The 17599-nt window shown below is 40.6% G+C and overlaps 1 protein-coding gene across 9 annotated transcripts in view; it reads left to right on the top strand.

Moving 5' to 3' along the window:
- The window catches only part of LOC137135612 (E3 ubiquitin-protein ligase MARCHF8-like), a 67626-nt gene that overhangs the window by 27383 nt on the left and 22644 nt on the right, over positions 1 to 17599 (top strand). Inside the window, exon 1 of one of the 9 annotated variants that reach the window (XM_067519993.1) lies at positions 11257 to 11771. The exons of 7 other annotated variants lie outside the window; for them this stretch is intronic. In XM_067519993.1, the coding sequence (XP_067376094.1) occupies positions 11742 to 11771 (30 nt within the window). In that variant the 5' untranslated portion in view covers positions 11257 to 11741. Of the gene's footprint in view, positions 1 to 11256; positions 11772 to 17599 lie in introns of those variants that run through there. One more of the 9 variants, XM_067520002.1, reaches the window with a different exon arrangement.

The following is a 17599-nucleotide window of genomic DNA, read 5'->3' as shown; positions in this document are numbered from 1 at the left end:
TAGACATCAAATAAAATAGTCTGATATCAAATAATATACATCATGACAAAAGATACAGATCTTAATTTGGGACATTTTTGTTTCTGATTGTGCTGTAAGTGACCACTGTACATATTTCACAGCTTTAATCATGTGTTGAATAAAAGGTGTATTTTCCCCCCAAATTCTGACCCTCAGGCACATTTTTTGCCCACCTGTGAAGCACTGATTATAACTTTATACTTTTATAACTATGTGAGATAAACTAACATTTTTAGAGTCAAACAATCCTTTACCCACATCACATTTCTATCACAAACCTTTTGGATCAAACAATCAAGAGATCAGTTAAAATCTATCAGCTTTGATTCTCAATCAAATATGTGAGCCTGCTATACAGCGTTTGACTGAACAAATCTGATGGTTTTTCCCTACTATGCTTTTCCAAAGGCAGAGAAGCTGTTCTTGTTAGGTTGAAAAGAAAGACAGTGTTCACAAAGAGCTCCCATAGGCAGAGTGAAAAACCAGATGCTTGTTGCCTGAAACTGTCTCCTGCTTGAAGCCCAGAGCACATTTTAAAGTCTTGCAATCCATCTTCAGAAGATGCACAGCGAAAGTCACAACAGAAGATTCATCTTCCAAGGCTTGTTTAGAGTATACACAGTAAAATGTACTGTACCAGGTCAGGTCCAGGTCTTACAGTACAAAGTATATTCATACAATAGAGGTTTCAATGCTAATCAGTGGCTATTACAGTTACATGAATATATTTACTGTTGGACAAATGCTTCCTCTTGACCTTTCTTTACTGGACCAGCTGAAGACGAGAGGAACCTGTACATATAACCACAACCACCCTGTACATAGGCCACAACAGCCATGATGATGTGGGTCATAAGCCACTCTTGAACCAGTGAAATTGTGTTCTCAGTGCTCATCCTACCCTTCAGCCCGTGGATAGTACAGCTGCATGAATGCACTACTGCATGGTCTCTTGAGAGGCTTTCAGCAAGCAATGCAGAGTGCAGAGGACTGCGGCCTGGTGTTGACATTCACCTCTGTCTGCCAAGAGGAGAAGCTGAGTGCAGGTAGAGCTCACTGAACAAGCACGGACAGAGGGGCCAGGTGAGAGAATAAAAAGACGAGGTGAAAGAGAGCACAATTACAGTCTGTTGTAAACAACATCAAGGAAGAGAGATAGAGGAGCGGGTTGTTGCCGTAGAAACAGAGCAAAGACTGAATAAGAGTAGTTCTGGCAGGAGTGAAGCAGCAGAGGCAGAATGTGTAGAAATAGTCTGCTGCCTCAGCTTTGCTTCTGTCAGAACTGTCAAGAGCCGTATGTGCCACGAGTGCCGTGGTTTCTCACTTGGCTACTTCAATGAGTATCGGGGTAGTGGGCTCTCCCAGGACTGATACAAATGTCCAACGTTGCAGATCTCAGGGCTTTTGCAAGAGCAGTTTAAATCAGAAAATGTCTGTTTGTTGGAGCTGGAGCTGTGGATACTTGCTGTCAATCCTTTTGATTGATGTGTTTATTTGAACCCACAACAACTTTCTACACAAGCCAGAGGAGGTTAGCGGATGCACTATTTTCCATTGCCTTAGGTCACACTGCAAAGTGTGACAGCATTTAGCCATTTGAATAATTGTATGCATGAATAGACTTTTTTTTTTTTTTTTTTTCACCATTTCCTGGGGCTTTGGGCTCCCTCAGGTTTGCTGATAAATTATGATGGAGCTATATATGATGACATGAAAATCTCAGGCCACTGAGACAAGAGGAGCAAGAGTGACAAGCAGGCAGAGAGAATGTGTCATCACTATGGAACCCACCACCTGTCAGTGTTGTTTTATCATATTATTTTGCACCACAAGGACTCCTGTCTTACGTTTTCTAGAAGCAGACCCTGTTTTTTTTTTTGGTTTTTTTTGTTTTTTTAAACCGCAATTATTTAATTTAAGTTACAACATACAACATAATTTAAGGTTGTGTTTACAAACCCAACTGATATATACACAAGCACACACACTGCTTAGATTAGCACTCATGTTTGAGAATGCTTTGTACGCACTTGCATACACACCCCTTGTATGCGTTAGTGTGGTCTAGGATTCTAGTTGAGGCCTGAGTTTCAGTTTCTCAACTTCTTGGAAATGCTATTGTTAAAATGTGTTTGAACGTTTATGTGAGAGAACATCTTCATCTTCTCACTCTGAACTCGGCATCACATTATGAACCTGTTAAAGCGGTGAATGTTGAGCAGGATCCTAAAAAACAGTCGACAGTGGGCAAACTAAAACACGGAACTGTATTTCCTTATTTCTACCTGAGTGTTTGTGTTATTTGACAGTCTCCTGTGACCACAGGAAGTGTGTGCTGGCCAAAAAAAAAAGATTGCTCTTGAATTGGCAGCAGACCTTTGAGCCGTGTTGACCGAGTTATGCACATACACACAGAAATAAAGCTAACCACATGATAGAATAAAAACTGAAATTGCTTTGATGGACAACCCAAACTCTAAATGCAAAAAGGACGTGCTTTGTGTAAATGAAGACAATGTAAATGACACTGTTTTTAAAAATTATTTTAAAGTTTGAAATCTTTGTGATAAGCTGGTTGATGTCTTTCCTCCCTGAGATCCCTCACAAAAAACATATTATGTGAAATATGCACAAGCATGGAAACGATATATAATAACAACTTAGTGATTTACTGCTAAATAGCATTGTTATGTTTTTTTGTTTTGTTTTTAGGCTCGGAAAAAGGTGGACCCCAGTCAGTTTACTGTGCAATACTCGATTCGAGGAAAATAAGGGCAAGGAACTCACAATTCTCTAAACATTAACAGAAATGTTGTTAAACTTGTAAGGCCAAACAAAGGCCAGGGAGTTGCTGTAGTCACAAGTCAAAAGATGCCATTAGGAAAGTACTGCCATCTGCTCCCTCTCTGAGAGTTGATGTCAGTGCTTGTTTCTCAAGAAGATACTGCTCTTTACACATATTTGCTTAAAGCTGTCTAGACCCAGATCGAGGGCTGATCAGATAAATGTTGACATGGTGGAGAGGGATTGGAGCAGTGATTGGAAGGAGGTTTGAACAATTGGAGAGTTGGTGGAAAATGAAGATGAAATGTTTAAAAAAAAAAGGGGGGGGAAATATAAGGGAGGTTGGGGAATAGCTGAGTTTTTTTTTTTTTTTTTTTTTCAGATGGAAGCAGTGAGAGATGGAAATGTAAAAAAGGTAAAGGTGGAGTGTGGGGCAGCTGGAGGTGATAGGGTTTGGACTTCATGCTTGTCACTTCAAAAGAACCATCTATAAATGCAGTCTGCTCCTTCATCTTCCTTTATGTTTCTCTCCTCCTAACCTGAGGTGAAGTTGATCATTTTGGAGAATGTGAGGCCATCGTTACGGTTTGACATGCTGTGCAGTTTTCTTTCACAGAGACAAAGTTCATGTCCTGGGGAGCTCACTCATTCAGCGCTGCATGTAAGCCTTGACTCCGCACTCCCTTCTACTTAATGTTACCAGCAGTGATCATGGGGCTCAGCTTTTTTAGAGTGTGACATACTTCCTGTAATGGTAACACCCCTCCAGGGAGAGAGTAGCATGTCGTCTAAACGCAGCATTGTGGCTTAAAATATCTTTTTGTGTGTTTTTATTTCAAACCATGATGCACCTCTCATCCATTTAACCACCGTTGTGCTGACTTGTAGTGTCATAAAAACTTGAAGCAAGACACAGCGGCTTGCTGCAGCCTCGTTGTGAGCCCCTCGCAGCTGTGTCGTGTGGCTTGGAACAATCCTGAGCGAGACTGTGGAGCTGCATCCATAAGGAGACGAAGTGGGTCAAGCTTGTTGATGAACAGTGGGCTAGTGAGCATATGAAACCAGCAACTTGTTGGCCTTCCATCGAGGATCACAACAGAGACAACAAAAGTTACATTAGCTCCAGTGGTGGTGGCATTAGACGTCAGTGTTTGAGTTGACTTTCACATCTGATTTACTGTAAATGGAGGAGAAGTAGAAGTGGAAGCCTGCAATTATGTTGAAATAAATGAATCACATTGCATTAGTCACTGCATGTCTCAGCTTTTTGTAATGGGCTCGTTGCTTCTGTTTTAGCAAATTTCTAATAATTTTCATTAGATTTCTAATAAATACTACCAGTTAATAAATTTCAATTAAACACTTAACGATAGAATAAACTAGCACCTTTGTATGTGTGTTGACAAACAGTGAGAGAGTTTGAATGTGAAACAAGCTTCCTGTGGTCCATCTATCAGGAATCCCAACGAAGTGGATAAATGTGGCTACAAGGAGGAAAGAAAAGGCTCCATTAAATTTTACTTTTGATGCCTGAGAGGTCAGTGAATGAGTCCAGGGAGGGAGGTTTGAGATTCTCATTGACTCGTGGTTGGGGTCGCTGTGATGAGTGAACTGTCACATCTTATATACTGCGATTATGTAGAGACATGACTCAGCAGAAACCACCAATAGTGTAATTATATTAAATACCTGAATTACATTGCATTAGTCACAACAGTTACTGAATTGAGCAGTTCATTGTTCATTGAAGTCTCTTTTCAAATAACAGCTCAACTTTATACATGGAATTACAATCGATAATTTTGTCTTAGCAAAGATCCCTTCCGGGAGATGGACAATTACTGTCTCACACCTGTCTTTTACTAAATTAATAGGAAATAATAGATATCTGAAATAAATGATATGCCCTTAGAAAAGTGCAGGGTATGTTCAGGACCATGCCAGCAGGGGGCAGTATAGCAAACAATCTCTCTGAGCTCCAAGTGGTTTTCTGTCCAACCACCCTCACAAGGTCAGTGGGTTTGAAACACGTCACTATCTTTTGGCACATTACAAGGCTTAAATTTTTACATCTCTTGTTGTATTAGTTAAACTAGATTGCAGTCTAACTCCGAACCAGTGTGATGGACTCTGTAAGAGTTCTTCTGATTTTGTGATCTTTTATCTAACTTATAAAATTATATCCAAGCTATTTTAGCTCTCTGGGTTCCCCTTCTGACAGAGGTTTAGAGCTTTTGGATTTGGGCATTTTCAGGCACTCAAAATGCAAATGTACTTGTCAGTGAATTTCAGGCATAAGGCATGTAAGACGAGCAGCCTTTAAATGCAAATTGCTGCTGCTGCTCTTCATGGTATTTATCTAGCAGCCAAATGGGCCTGGACATTCAAATGGCGATTGGAGTAGGTAGGTGGAGGACAGGTTCATTGCTCCATGCTTCATCCATCGTCAGTGCATGGAGGTGGGCGAGCAAAAGGGTGTGTAAATCCAGTGTTACTTGCCTCAGGTAGTTGTAGTGTAGAGGAGCAAATAGACCTGCATCCCACCAGTGCACAGAACATCAAAGCATCTAATACTACAAACAAGCTGAGTTGGGAAGAAATCAAACTGTCTGAGGAGTTTCTGTTTGCTGCAGTCTTTTGTTCATTGGCAAAGCTATACACTTCTGAAGATGCTGTCCTCGGATGGTAGGACTTGGAGGAATTATTTATACCTTCTATTTGTGTAGTTTGCATTTGTGTGGAGAGATACATACTGGTTTCTGCCCAGCTACACAAGAAGTAATGCATATCATCATCATCATCATCATCATCATCATCATCATGTCAACACTCTATTGCTAATGTCCTCATGCTGTCACAAAACATTATCTATTAGCTGAGATGTTTCACCGAGGTTATTTTGACCCTCTGGGTGTGGGTGAAGGCAAGAATGGAAGGTGTAAATAGATGAAATGATACTTTGGAACCCCAAGTTGGTCTGCCAGAAGCCCCCTGCTGAAACTTTGTATTCTGCACAGAAGCTGTTGACAAGCCTGAAGTCTTGATCACATCCTCGAAGGCAAAAAAGTAATTGCATCTCTGGTCAAATATGGATATTGTTACATTCTGAGTGTGTGCATGTTTTAAAATAATCAGTTTTATATTTCCAATTCAGAGCTTTCCACCTGTACGGGATCAGGAATAGGGGGCCATCTGCTTAACAGCAGGTGATGATTGACAATATTATAGTGGACAAGGCCAGACGGGAATGAAGCGGGTACTGGAAGGGGGGAGTATTGATGTGTGTGTGTGTTTGTTTTTTTCCTTTTTAACCACATTGAGGTTCATTTCTGCAGTGAAGCACATGACTGATGAAGCTAAAGACAGTCTTTGAAGAGATTGCTGGATAGAGTGTGTCTATCACATTCAAGCAGGCTTTGAAAAATACAGTTTTTACCTGCAGAGTTACAACCTCTGCACAAAAGCGGAGCTGCTTTTAAAACTGTTTGTGCTGTCTTCTTATTTGAGAAACACGTGATAGCAATCTTAAATACCCTCATGAAGCCGCTGATGTTTATAGGACTGAGTGCTTAGCCTGCCCATTGATTTTACTTCATAGGATGCATACTGCTACTGTAATTAGGTATCCACCGGCGCTAGGTACAATTAGGAAACTGTGAACTTTTGTGGCCATTCAAATGTAAATGTAAATGTAGCTATGCTGAGTTTTAGGCATTTTTGCCCTTCTAACCTGCAGTCAGGCTAATTGTCTGATGCTGGAGACATGGGGTCGGCCTGGTCCACTGTTAAAAAGCTCAACCATGGTGGTTCTGTTCCACTGCCTGCATTTCAATAGCTTTTGATGACGTGTCTCATCCAGTGTGCACACATGCATACACTGGAGCATTCATTTTTTGAGTGAGACCCTCTTTATACTTAGTTGCACTCTGTTGCAAGAGCTTCGACTTCCTTGATCCACCTCCTCAAAGTGTAATGCTGGTTTCTGTCTTCCAGATAGACCTAATGCCCCAGTCAAATACTTTAAATCAAATAATTACCTAATTATAAATGTTATTGCAAGTTTCAGCTGCTGGCTAGTCCTGTATACTTCCCATGTTAATGTAAGTTCTGGTTACTTATAACTGTCTCCAACACCTTGGTAGGAAGCACTGATTATCCAGAAAGCTGCCGTTTGCGCTGCACAAAGGTTTAAGCCTCACCTAAATGCCCTGTACACATCACATCTGTTGCATTTCTTTGCCTGTGTAACATAATTTCTGTAGTGTCTCTGGTAAATACATACAGACAAACACACAGTGCTGCAGTGTTTACAGACACATGACCCCCCTTTATTATATCATGTGATAATACCAAGGACCTTACTACATAGCGATGATACCTGTTTGTACTTGTATAATGACTACGAGTAGCTGGTTGAATGTATCATTCTACATTACTCAAATTCACTTATCACTTTGGACTCACCTTTGAATGCTTCGGAATATTGTTTTTTTTTTTTGTTGTTTTTTTTTCCTTTTTCTTTTGTTTTATTTATTGTTGTTTGATGAATATTACACTTCAGTCACATTCAGTCTGTACTTTGTTGTACTGTAGTACAAATGCTGCTCCCATAGGACAATGTGATCCTATCTATCACCATATTTCTTTGTAGTACAGTGTGTTCTAGTCTTTGCCATAACAGTGAGTCATTCATCAGTGATACTCTCGATGGCCAGAACACCAGGAGACTGTGAAAAGACATCATGCAACATGACTGACGTTCACTGATTATGTATTCAAAGATAAACCCTGCATTCTTATTTTCAGAGGGGCCCGATTGATTGAAGTCTATTCAAACTAATTAAATATGCCTGCTCCCAACTATTACCTTGGTAAGCTCAAACGTATCCACATACTGTATAAACCTGACCTAGCTTTTTGCTAACACTTTCAGCTTTCCCTGAGGTCATTTTGCAGCACATTAATGCCCCCTGTCTCACTATGTGGGGCCCTCCTCCACTGTCGCTCTCAGACAAGCCTATTCATTTCCTAGTCCCTCCCTCGATATACAACTTCTCTTTACAACGTCAACAAGTACAACTTTACAACTAATTCTTCCATTTCCCCGCCCTGACAAACTCCAAACCTTCCTGTACCACATTAATGAATTAAATCTCCTGTCCTCTTGAACTTCTTCTCAGTTGTCTTTCAACCCGTCCTGTGCACCTGTCAGATCCAAATTAACAGTTGCCCACACTAGCCTGAGCCCAATTCACTTTGGGTTTCTGCCCATCACTCCTCATTCTTTGGCTTGCTACTCTCTCCACTCTCCTGGCTCTGACATTCAGTGCTACTACCTTCTGTTTCATTCTCAGTTGCAGGGACACTGATATTCTGCAAACTTTAAACTTGCTTTGTTGAAGTCACTTTCCTCCAGTCATAAGGCCATATTCAACCATATAATCTGTCCTACGTCTGATTTACATGAAGTCTCATTTGAATCTGTTTTCCAGACTAAAGACTAAATCCAAAAAGAGCTGTAACAGTAAAAACAAACACTAGATTTTAAAAATACCTTAACAACACAATTTTAGGATATACTATATGATGCCATTTGGTTAATGAGATACTTTGATTATTGCTAATTTCAAACCATACGTTGTAAATTAAACTAAATTACTAAACCCTGGTGCAATGGCATTGTGATGACTCTGTCTGCATCTATTGACGTTTGTCTGAATTTTGTGTGTTGAATGCAGTATTTGGTTGCCTTACCCGTCCAGCTCCTCGAATCTCCCCCCTTTGCCTGACTGCCCAGCTGATGATCACATGTCCTCAAAGCAGGAGACCCTTTCCACATATCTCCATCAGCTTTCATTAGTTGAGATAGATGTGGTCTATTGGGTGTCAAAATTGAAATGATAGTGAGATAGGGGGGCAAGAGGGCAGTGGGCATTTGGGCGAGCTCCAAATCAATAAAAGTGCTTCAGTCAGCCACTTTTTATTTTGGGATGATGGATTGATGGTATTGTACCATAGTCACGCTGCTGCACTGATGGCCCACTTAATGTTTGTGCCTGTGTATTTTGGTCTCATGAATACGTGAGGCTTGAAAACCATCCATTGCTTCACTGCACAGAGATATGTAAATGAAAAAAAGAGGTGTGCATTGATCTGTACCGTAGCAAAGGATCCACAAGCAGTTTTTCAGTATTTTATAGAATATTATGAAAAAACTTGAATTTACTAAATTTTTCTAAGTGCTTTTTGATTTTTGTCACAGACCCCTCATTTATTTTAATGTCACTTTCTCTTAATTTGAGGTAGATTTGATTGAAACGTGCAGCAGGCTGACAAGCTGTAGTGTTGTAGTTATCACTATGCATGACTGTATTTGAATATGAACTGAAAAGGCTATTACAGCTCAATTTCTCGCCCAGTGGGATATCTGACATGTTTCTCGCTCAGTTGAAATCCGACTGTCAGAGTTCTCTCTCTCCCCTTTCTGACTCTCTGTCTCTTTACATTTTGCCTTATATTTCAGTTTTTACCCCTCCATCCAACTCTACAATATTTAATCTTCTCTTCCCATCGGCCTCTGATTTTGCATGGCTCAGCTTTCTGTCCTTAAACTTGATCAGACTGTTTGACTGATCTGACTACATTTTACATTAATTGTGACTGGTATTTTCTGACAGGGTCTATAATCAGTCCAGTGGTGTTCACCCACCTTTTTCCTTAGCTTTACATTAAAACACCCAGCAGTGTGCTGTCAGTCTGTGCTAATAGACCGGTTTACTATCTTATGCTACCATGAAGGGCCTGTTAGCAACCAAGAAGCTGAACTTGCATTGTGGGGAAGTTGTAGCCTATCCCTACCTTGGCTTGACAATCTTTCTTCATTGTCTTCAATTAAGCGGCTCAATCAGTCAAGCATATATGTCTTAAAGCATGCACACACTAGTGCTGGTGAAGAGATGGGATTGAAGACATTGTGAGGTAAACTGTAAATTAGACGCAGCTTCTTCCCCTTTAGAAACTGTCATTGTTAATAGATGCTGAAGCAGTTTAGACAAACCATGTCACTCAAATCACCATCTCGCTTGTTGCCTGCTGTTGCCTCATCATTTAGCTGTTGCCTAGATCCTATTTCTCACTGTGAATTTACATACTACAAACTGCTGGGGTTTGCACAAGCTCTTGTTTTTCTTATACATTTTACTTAAAGCTACAATATGCACCTATTGTTAGCTTGTGCTAGCATGAGACTTAAAATCAGCCACTCTGTTCAGCCCAGCCTTCCCTTTGCCTGCTCTGCTATGCTCTTCTACAGTCCTTGGCCCTTAACATTTATCAAATTACAATAAGTAATTCTGCAGAACTTACCAATCAAGCAAAAATCACTAAAATGTTTGTTGTTGTTAGAAGGGTCAGCCTCCCTGAAAAGCTTTTAGAAGGTCACCTCATGATGCATAACCTAAACCTGCAGAACATTTACACATTAGTATCATGGTTGGTTGATGACCAGGTTACAATCAATCCACCGAAGGAGAATGGAGACTAACAGTTTTGCATTTGATATTAAAGCACGTTCAGTACAAAGTATTGTTTGGCAAAACACTCACAATAAATATTAATCTTTGTGTTGACATAGCAAAACTGAATTGAAAATAATGTTAAGCACAAAAGATAAAGAATGCAATTTTACATTCAACATAACCTCAATGGTGTTCTCATAAAGGCACAGTAGCTACAGCAACTAGAGGATGAATCCAAAACGTTCCTTTATTTTAACATTTGATAAAAGAAATGGTTATCGACAGCATGAATATGCAGTATACTCCACAGTGACCTAGTTTAGTCAAGTTCTGCATATACTTGGGACCTGCCTGGTGACAAGCCATTTAAACAGGTTAGACAATTGCAGTTTTCACTGCATCATTTTTTAATAAGTTAATCACAGCTGTATTAAAATGTTTAATTGATGTGTTTCTGCTGTGCTGCAGCTTTGTCCTTGAATACAGCTGTGAGCATGTGTATAATAAATTACCCTCTATCATCTCTGCTTCACTTCACCTTCCTCTGTACCTGCTGGGGATTGGTCGAGCCAGCAATAATAGCTTCTCTGATTGGTGGATGATGATAGTGGTTTAGAAGAGGTTTGGTGACAGTCTCCTTGTCTTGAATAAAGATTCAGAGGGGGAAGGATGTGTAAATGTTTGTGGCAGTGTGTAGTGCTTTCTGGATATGTAGGATATATGTAGGGCTTAAGCAGGGTCAGCGAGAGGTACTTTAGGGTTAAGCTCGGAGTCAGAGCAAAGGCAGTCTATTTTAAGGACACCACCTCTCTCTCATGAATCATTCATGAACAACAGCTTGACCCTCCCCCTACCTCTCATCAAGATCAGCTGGAGGAAGAGGAAGGCCAATACGATTCCGCTACCAGATTGACTGTGTGTGTGTGAGGGCGTGCGTGCAGCTGAGAGGCAGAGCAAGTCCAGACAAGCAGCAGCAGCAGCAGCAGCAGCAGCAGCAGCTCAGCCTCTATGTGTTTGTGTGTGTGTGTGTGTGTGTGTGTGTGTGTGTGTGTGTGTGTAAAGAAAATGTAGGGCAGCTGGTTGCTCTCCCTCCCGCTGCCATCTCTCTCCCTATCTTTTCCTCTGTCTGTCTTTGTTTCCGTGCTGTGCTGCCATAGCTGCAGTCACCACAGCGACGGCTCACTTTGTTGCCGTAGCTCCACTTCCATGTTTGCAGAGGCTTGGCTCTTTCTCTCTTCGTCTTCACTCACCTCGAGGACTTACTGAGGAGGCATGTAACCTCCCTGAGGAACCATTGTCTGTGTGAGGGTGTGCGTGCACGTGTTTGTGTCTGTCTGTCTGTGTGTGTGTGTGTGTGTGTGTGTGTGTGCGCGCACGCATGTGTTTGAAAGAGAGGTGAGGTGGCTTCAGGAACTAGACATGAACTCCTGCTGGAAAATGAAGATTCAGGTACAGTTTCTTGTTCTTGATAGAGTTGTTTTTTGTCTTTGTAGTGTTGTTGCTGGTGCTAATTTTAATGCTGCAGCTTTCGATCATGTGTTTATGTTTGGTATCCTGTCAACAGAACATTTTAAACAATATCTAGACGCATGCTCTATCAGATATAAGTCGTGTGCAAATGTAAAACTGAAAAGAGAATAAAAGGAAAGGGGGCTTGTCGTAGGTTCCGTTCAGTGGCTGTTATGGTAAGGCCTTCTGTCTCCGTGGTGATGGCAGAGTCCTTCTGCTGCAGTAGCTGAGAGATGAAAGAGTTGCCAGGAATGGATGGTTTTGTGTGTTTGTGTGTGTGTGTGTGTGTGTGTGTGTGAGAGAGAGAGAACAATGAAACAATGACGAGCGAGAGAATGAACAGAAATGGTCAGTACATCGTTTCAAGCAGAAGTGGTGGGATCGGAGTAATGCTGGAGGTTACTGATGTGTTTAAATGTGCGGGTACATTGTGTTTGTTTTGCTCATCTTTTGTATCAGCTTGTGCTTATGTATATTCTGCTCTATCTCTCTGGGCCTCCAAACCTCTCACTGTATGCAGTTTTACATTCTGTGCGTGTGCCTGTGCGTCCATGTGTGACTTCACTGTACATATTTGTTTTTGTACTTCAGCATGCATCTGCCACCTCTTTAGTGTGAAAGGTTGACCCACTTTCTCCTGTGTGCCTGCCCTTTGTTCAGGATGAGTGAGAGTGCATGAAAATACTGTACATGACCAGCAAACATGAACTTCCCTGAAGCATTGTTATGTAGTCAGCTGCTGTGCACACTTTCTTTTTCCTTTTTGTGCAGTTTGTACGTTCTATGTTTGATAATAGTACGAGACTGTTAAAAACCTTTTATCAAGTCAGGTTAAATTTAAAAGAACTCACTAACCCTCAGCTCTTAGCTCATGTGCTCAAGAAACCCAAAGGTACTTCTGGTGAGAAAGTGTGTGTATATGTAAACTGTTGGTCTTCTCTGGAGAGTGTGACTGTTTGCTGAAAGATTCACACAGAAACTCCAGACAAACACACAAGGCCTCTGTGGCAGAGTGGTTGGATATAAATAGAAATATATTTTGTTCTCTCCATCTACAGCTTAACATATCACATCATCGACTGATGCACCAAATCACAGAGCTTTGTATCAAATCTACAGCTCGGGGGAGGGAGAGTGGAGATTAATGCAGTCACATGTCATAGCAGAGCTTAAAACTTGTTGAAAAAGAGGGTGGGGATGGAGGGAGAAATAAGGAAGAGCAGGGAAGAAAGACAGACTGATTCCAGGAGGCAGGAGAGAACAGCAAGGCAAAAGGGTGTCTGATGATAGTTGGGTATCATGCAACATGCCCACCAACCATTTCAAGCGATGTCTTCTTGTTGTGCTTCTGCACTAAAAGGGGCATATGTAAAGCCTTTTTGCCTGATTGGAGCACAGTTTATACTGTTTATATTACATTGTTTGTAGGGAGAACTTGTTTCAAATGTTCACTTAAGATGGGGTGTTCATATTCCCAGCAAGTGCCAGCACTGATGCCTATAAGCAGCTGCTATGTTCTGCTAGCTAAAAAGAAACTATGTGGTGGGCTCCAGCCTCAAGCTGCTATGAGACTCTTTCTCTTAGAGTCAGTAATAGTCTGAGTCCCCTCTCAACTGCTTGAATTGGTGTTTTTGTACTAGTCCTTTTTAATGACTGCATTGGGCAGTGTTTCACTTGTTATTTTCTTTTATTTGCTGTTATGACCTCTTGGTTACAGTCAGCCTTTCTTTCTCTCTGCAAGCCTGTGAGTGAAGCACTCTAATGACACAGCTAATTAAGAAGCACTGTGCTGAACTAATTATGTGCAGCTTTTCTTCATCTCACAAGTCATAAATAATAACTTAAGTCAGGTACAAGAGTACAACCCAAAGTGCAGCTAATGTGAAACTGGCTTCACAGCACAGTCACAAAAATATGCTGGCATATCTTTAACTATTTTGGTGTTATTTTTTTATTTTATTTTTTGTGCGATCCCCCCTGCTGTTACCCTAGGACTGACTTCTGCTACTTTGTCAGATCTGCTTCTCATTGCAGCAGGATTAGTCTCTAGTACTGCATCGGTAAGATTGCTATGTAAATTTAGTAGATGGCAGTGTGCTGAATATGATGGTCACTTTTTCTCTGCTTCACCATATCCTGTTTGGACATACTGATGTAATTATGTCTCAGATGAAGAGAGATGAGGACACAGAACATGAGGAGGAGGAGGAGGAGGAGGGGAAACCACAAGTTCACATCCTGCTGATGAGAGCACAGATAGAGATCAGACACACCAGTTCATACAGAAACACCTATAGAGTCTGGAGGTGTTTTTGTGCTTTCTTTGCAGTCCCACTACTTCAGGCTGTTGTTATTTTTATGGTAAAAATACACACACTCTCTCTCACACACACACACACACACACACACACACACACACACACACACACACACACACACACACACACACACACACACACACACACACACACACACACACACACACGGATATCTTGCAGGGTAGCAATTAGGGGCTGTGGTTTTGCTGAGATTCCTGTGTAAAGGTAATAATATACATTCTCATATAAGACATACTGCCACATTTGACACATTTTCAACTACTTTGTCAAGATCAAGAAAAGATGTCATCATTGTTATACCTCATCTCTTTAAACTGCATGACCTCTCTGCATAGCATAATGTCCATTTCATTGTTTTTTTTTTTTCCCCAGACAGTTATCCACAGTCCTGGTAGACATCTGTGGTCAGTCAAGCTCTCCACTGATTGTTGTAGCTTTCCATATTTAGGATTTTTCATGTGGTTCTGTTCTCCTGCCCAGCTGCCCACTCAGTCAGCCTTCATTGCCCCTTTAAGGAGCCACTGGAAGCCAATAGGAACAGGAAACCACATAAAGGCCAACTTCCTCTTGCAGTGGGAGTCTTTGTCAGGAACATTAGACATTGCTTTTGCTGCAGTGATGTGTGAGAGTGACCTCTGAAGAGGGAGGAGCATTAGTCAGGATCTTTCACCCTAACCATGTCAACTGTATTTTCCAAGTAAAGTGTGTGTGAATATGGATTCCTTGACATTGCTGGCACTTAATTAGTTTGATTTGAGAGAGACAGGGCTATGAAGAGGAATCTCACTTATCTCTGGTTGGCAGGAAATCTTGTGCCGGCTTGTCCCAGGCAACATGTGAATTTAAGAAATGTGGCCTCGTTTTTGGCTTTGCATTTTGCAGAAGGATCAGCCTCAGGCTGATCATGTTATGCTTATTTACTTCAGGAAAAGATATTCAGAGGTAAACACTTTTCTGTGAAGTCTGCCACAGGCTAAACCCTCTGTTTTTGTTGTCATACCTGTAGAGCCATAGGCTTAAGTCTTTTACCTCCTATGCATTGTGGTTTATGGCTGTTTAACTGAAAACAAAGTGGTTTTATTTGTCTGCTTTAGTGAGATGTTGTTGTTGTTTTCTTAGAAGTTAATTCATAACCAGTTTTTTTTCGTGGTGTTCTTTTAGGTGTGAAATTAACAGGAGCGTGCAGGATATATGATGGTGCTTTCCAGACACCCCACTATATAAAATGCAGGGCAGTGAAATCTAGCATGTAATGTGAAGCCGTTTAATAGTTTCATGGCAAGTGAAAGCTGACATAATAACCATTCTGCTCCAATCTACTTCACACACACCTACACACATCACACAGGATGGAATTTTCCAAACAGTTTTATAAACAGGTTTATTGATTTGAAAGAAATGGTGAAAAGTGACTTTCCATGATGACATTAACTAATTACATCTTGCTGTTTACAATACAAATCCTACAGGCCCACACAGGTGTTTTATGAGTGATCAGACCTTGGTCGGGTAGCAGAAGTAATGCTGGATATTAATCAGTGGAAATTTTAAATTAAAAGAAGCAGTAGCAATAACATACAATAGGTGCTACCAGCACAGTGACAATATGGTGTATACACTAACAGTAAGCACTCTGATCATAGTGCACATGCACTATTGATAGTAGTTACAAATGACTTGGCCTGTGATGATTAGGAAATTATACCATTTCTTTTGAATGAAAAACGTCAGCAATATGCTGAGGCTGCATTAATTTAATACATTTACAAAGGAAAAGAAAGATGTAAGGTAATTTCCAATAAATGATCGTAAACACACTTTGCGCAAACCTCTGTCCAATAATTTTACTGATTTAATTCCTTCGACACTCACCTCATTACTACCATCTGGTATCTATTCATTTGGCTTCTCTGTGTCCTACTTTATGTCTTTCCTGCAATATCTCGGTTGCTCTCTTCTTGGGTCTTCACAATGTCGGCAATTTGTAGTTGGAGATGATTTTTAAAAAAAATCTCACTATCAGTGGTTGGGACACACAGCAAGGAGGTTCTTATTGCAGGGAATTTTGGGAAACACCCTAACCCATCTCCCTACACAAGTTTTAGAACTTAGCAGAGATGTATTTTGTGTTTACTGTACGTAGGTGCCATTGTCAAACAGTTTGTGCTGAATAGAGGACGTTTCTTCAAGGTGAATATTCAAAAGATGATTCTGGCCCGTCATTGGCCAGAATCATCTTTTACAGTTTCAGACTGTCCTTGGCCTGGCTCTTTTCTTTGTCCTGGATGAAAATACTTTCATTATTGATTATTAATTCTACGTATTTGCTCCTGGGCAAACAAACTCGGTGCAATTACTTTGTCTACGAGTGTCACCATCACTTCAGGCAGAGTCCAGGCAAGTTCTCTGAGAGATGTGGGAACTAAAAACAAGTCACGTTGGAAGAAGGTTGTTTAGCAAGATTGATGCAACAAAACATTTCATGAGTAAGTACTAAAAGCATCTTGAAACCATCTCTATCTTCCATGATAAGCAACTGGTATTAGGTTACAAGCTTAACAATCACCTCTTATTTGTGACCGCACTTACAGTATGTGTGTAAAATCTCATGTCATGTGTGCAGTGTTATTGAAACTGTTACACGAGAGTACAGGTGGTGCTGTAAGAAGCCCGCTCACAGAAGGTCTCAGGTTTTTACTCTGTGGAGGTCTTGGCACAAACACAGATCGAAGTTTATGCTTTGCCTCTGGCAGGACTCTGGTGTGAAGTAGAGCAGAAACCATGAGGAAGCATCTGGTAGTTAGAGTTCCTCCTTTAGCAAAAAACTTGTAAACAAAATTAGAATCATATTTACATTTGGGTGGGTTATATATTTTTCTGTCTTTGTGGCTCTTTTCACGATTAGTCCTACAACAGAACTGGTTAATATAAATCACATTCTTTTAGCTTAAAATTACTGTTGGCCTGTTTAATGAGTCATGAGCGTAGCTTCAATATGAGAATTTGATGCTCGTCTTTTAGAATTTATTGTAACTAAGACAGTTTGTCAGGGCTGTTACATATGTCTAATATACTTGTGCAATAAGTAGCACAAATATTTACTATTTTTAAACATAAGAAGTGTAAATTTTTGCACTGGCTTTTCCTCGACTTCATATGTTTTGCAAAAACATTTCTGCATATTTATGAAATGACAGATGTAACTAATGATCTGTTTGGTACTTTGGCTTGATTACATGGCTTAAATACCTCCATTTATTTTAGAAGCTGGTGCCACATTGATTTTTAAATACAGCCGGCTCAGACAGTGCACTTAACTCTAATATCGAAAAACGTTGTGCTGAAGGTTTTCTGCTGTCTTTTAAGTTCTTTTCATAAAATTGGGCTGGGCTGTCTCCCCCGTGGGCCAAGAACAGAGCCCTGAAAGAT

This window comes from Channa argus, chromosome 1, assembly GCF_033026475.1.
Source record: "Channa argus isolate prfri chromosome 1, Channa argus male v1.0, whole genome shotgun sequence".
Lineage (NCBI taxonomy): Eukaryota > Metazoa > Chordata > Actinopteri > Anabantiformes > Channidae > Channa > Channa argus.
Note: the sequence above shows the minus strand (reverse complement) of the source record. Positions and strands in the feature narration are given on the sequence as shown.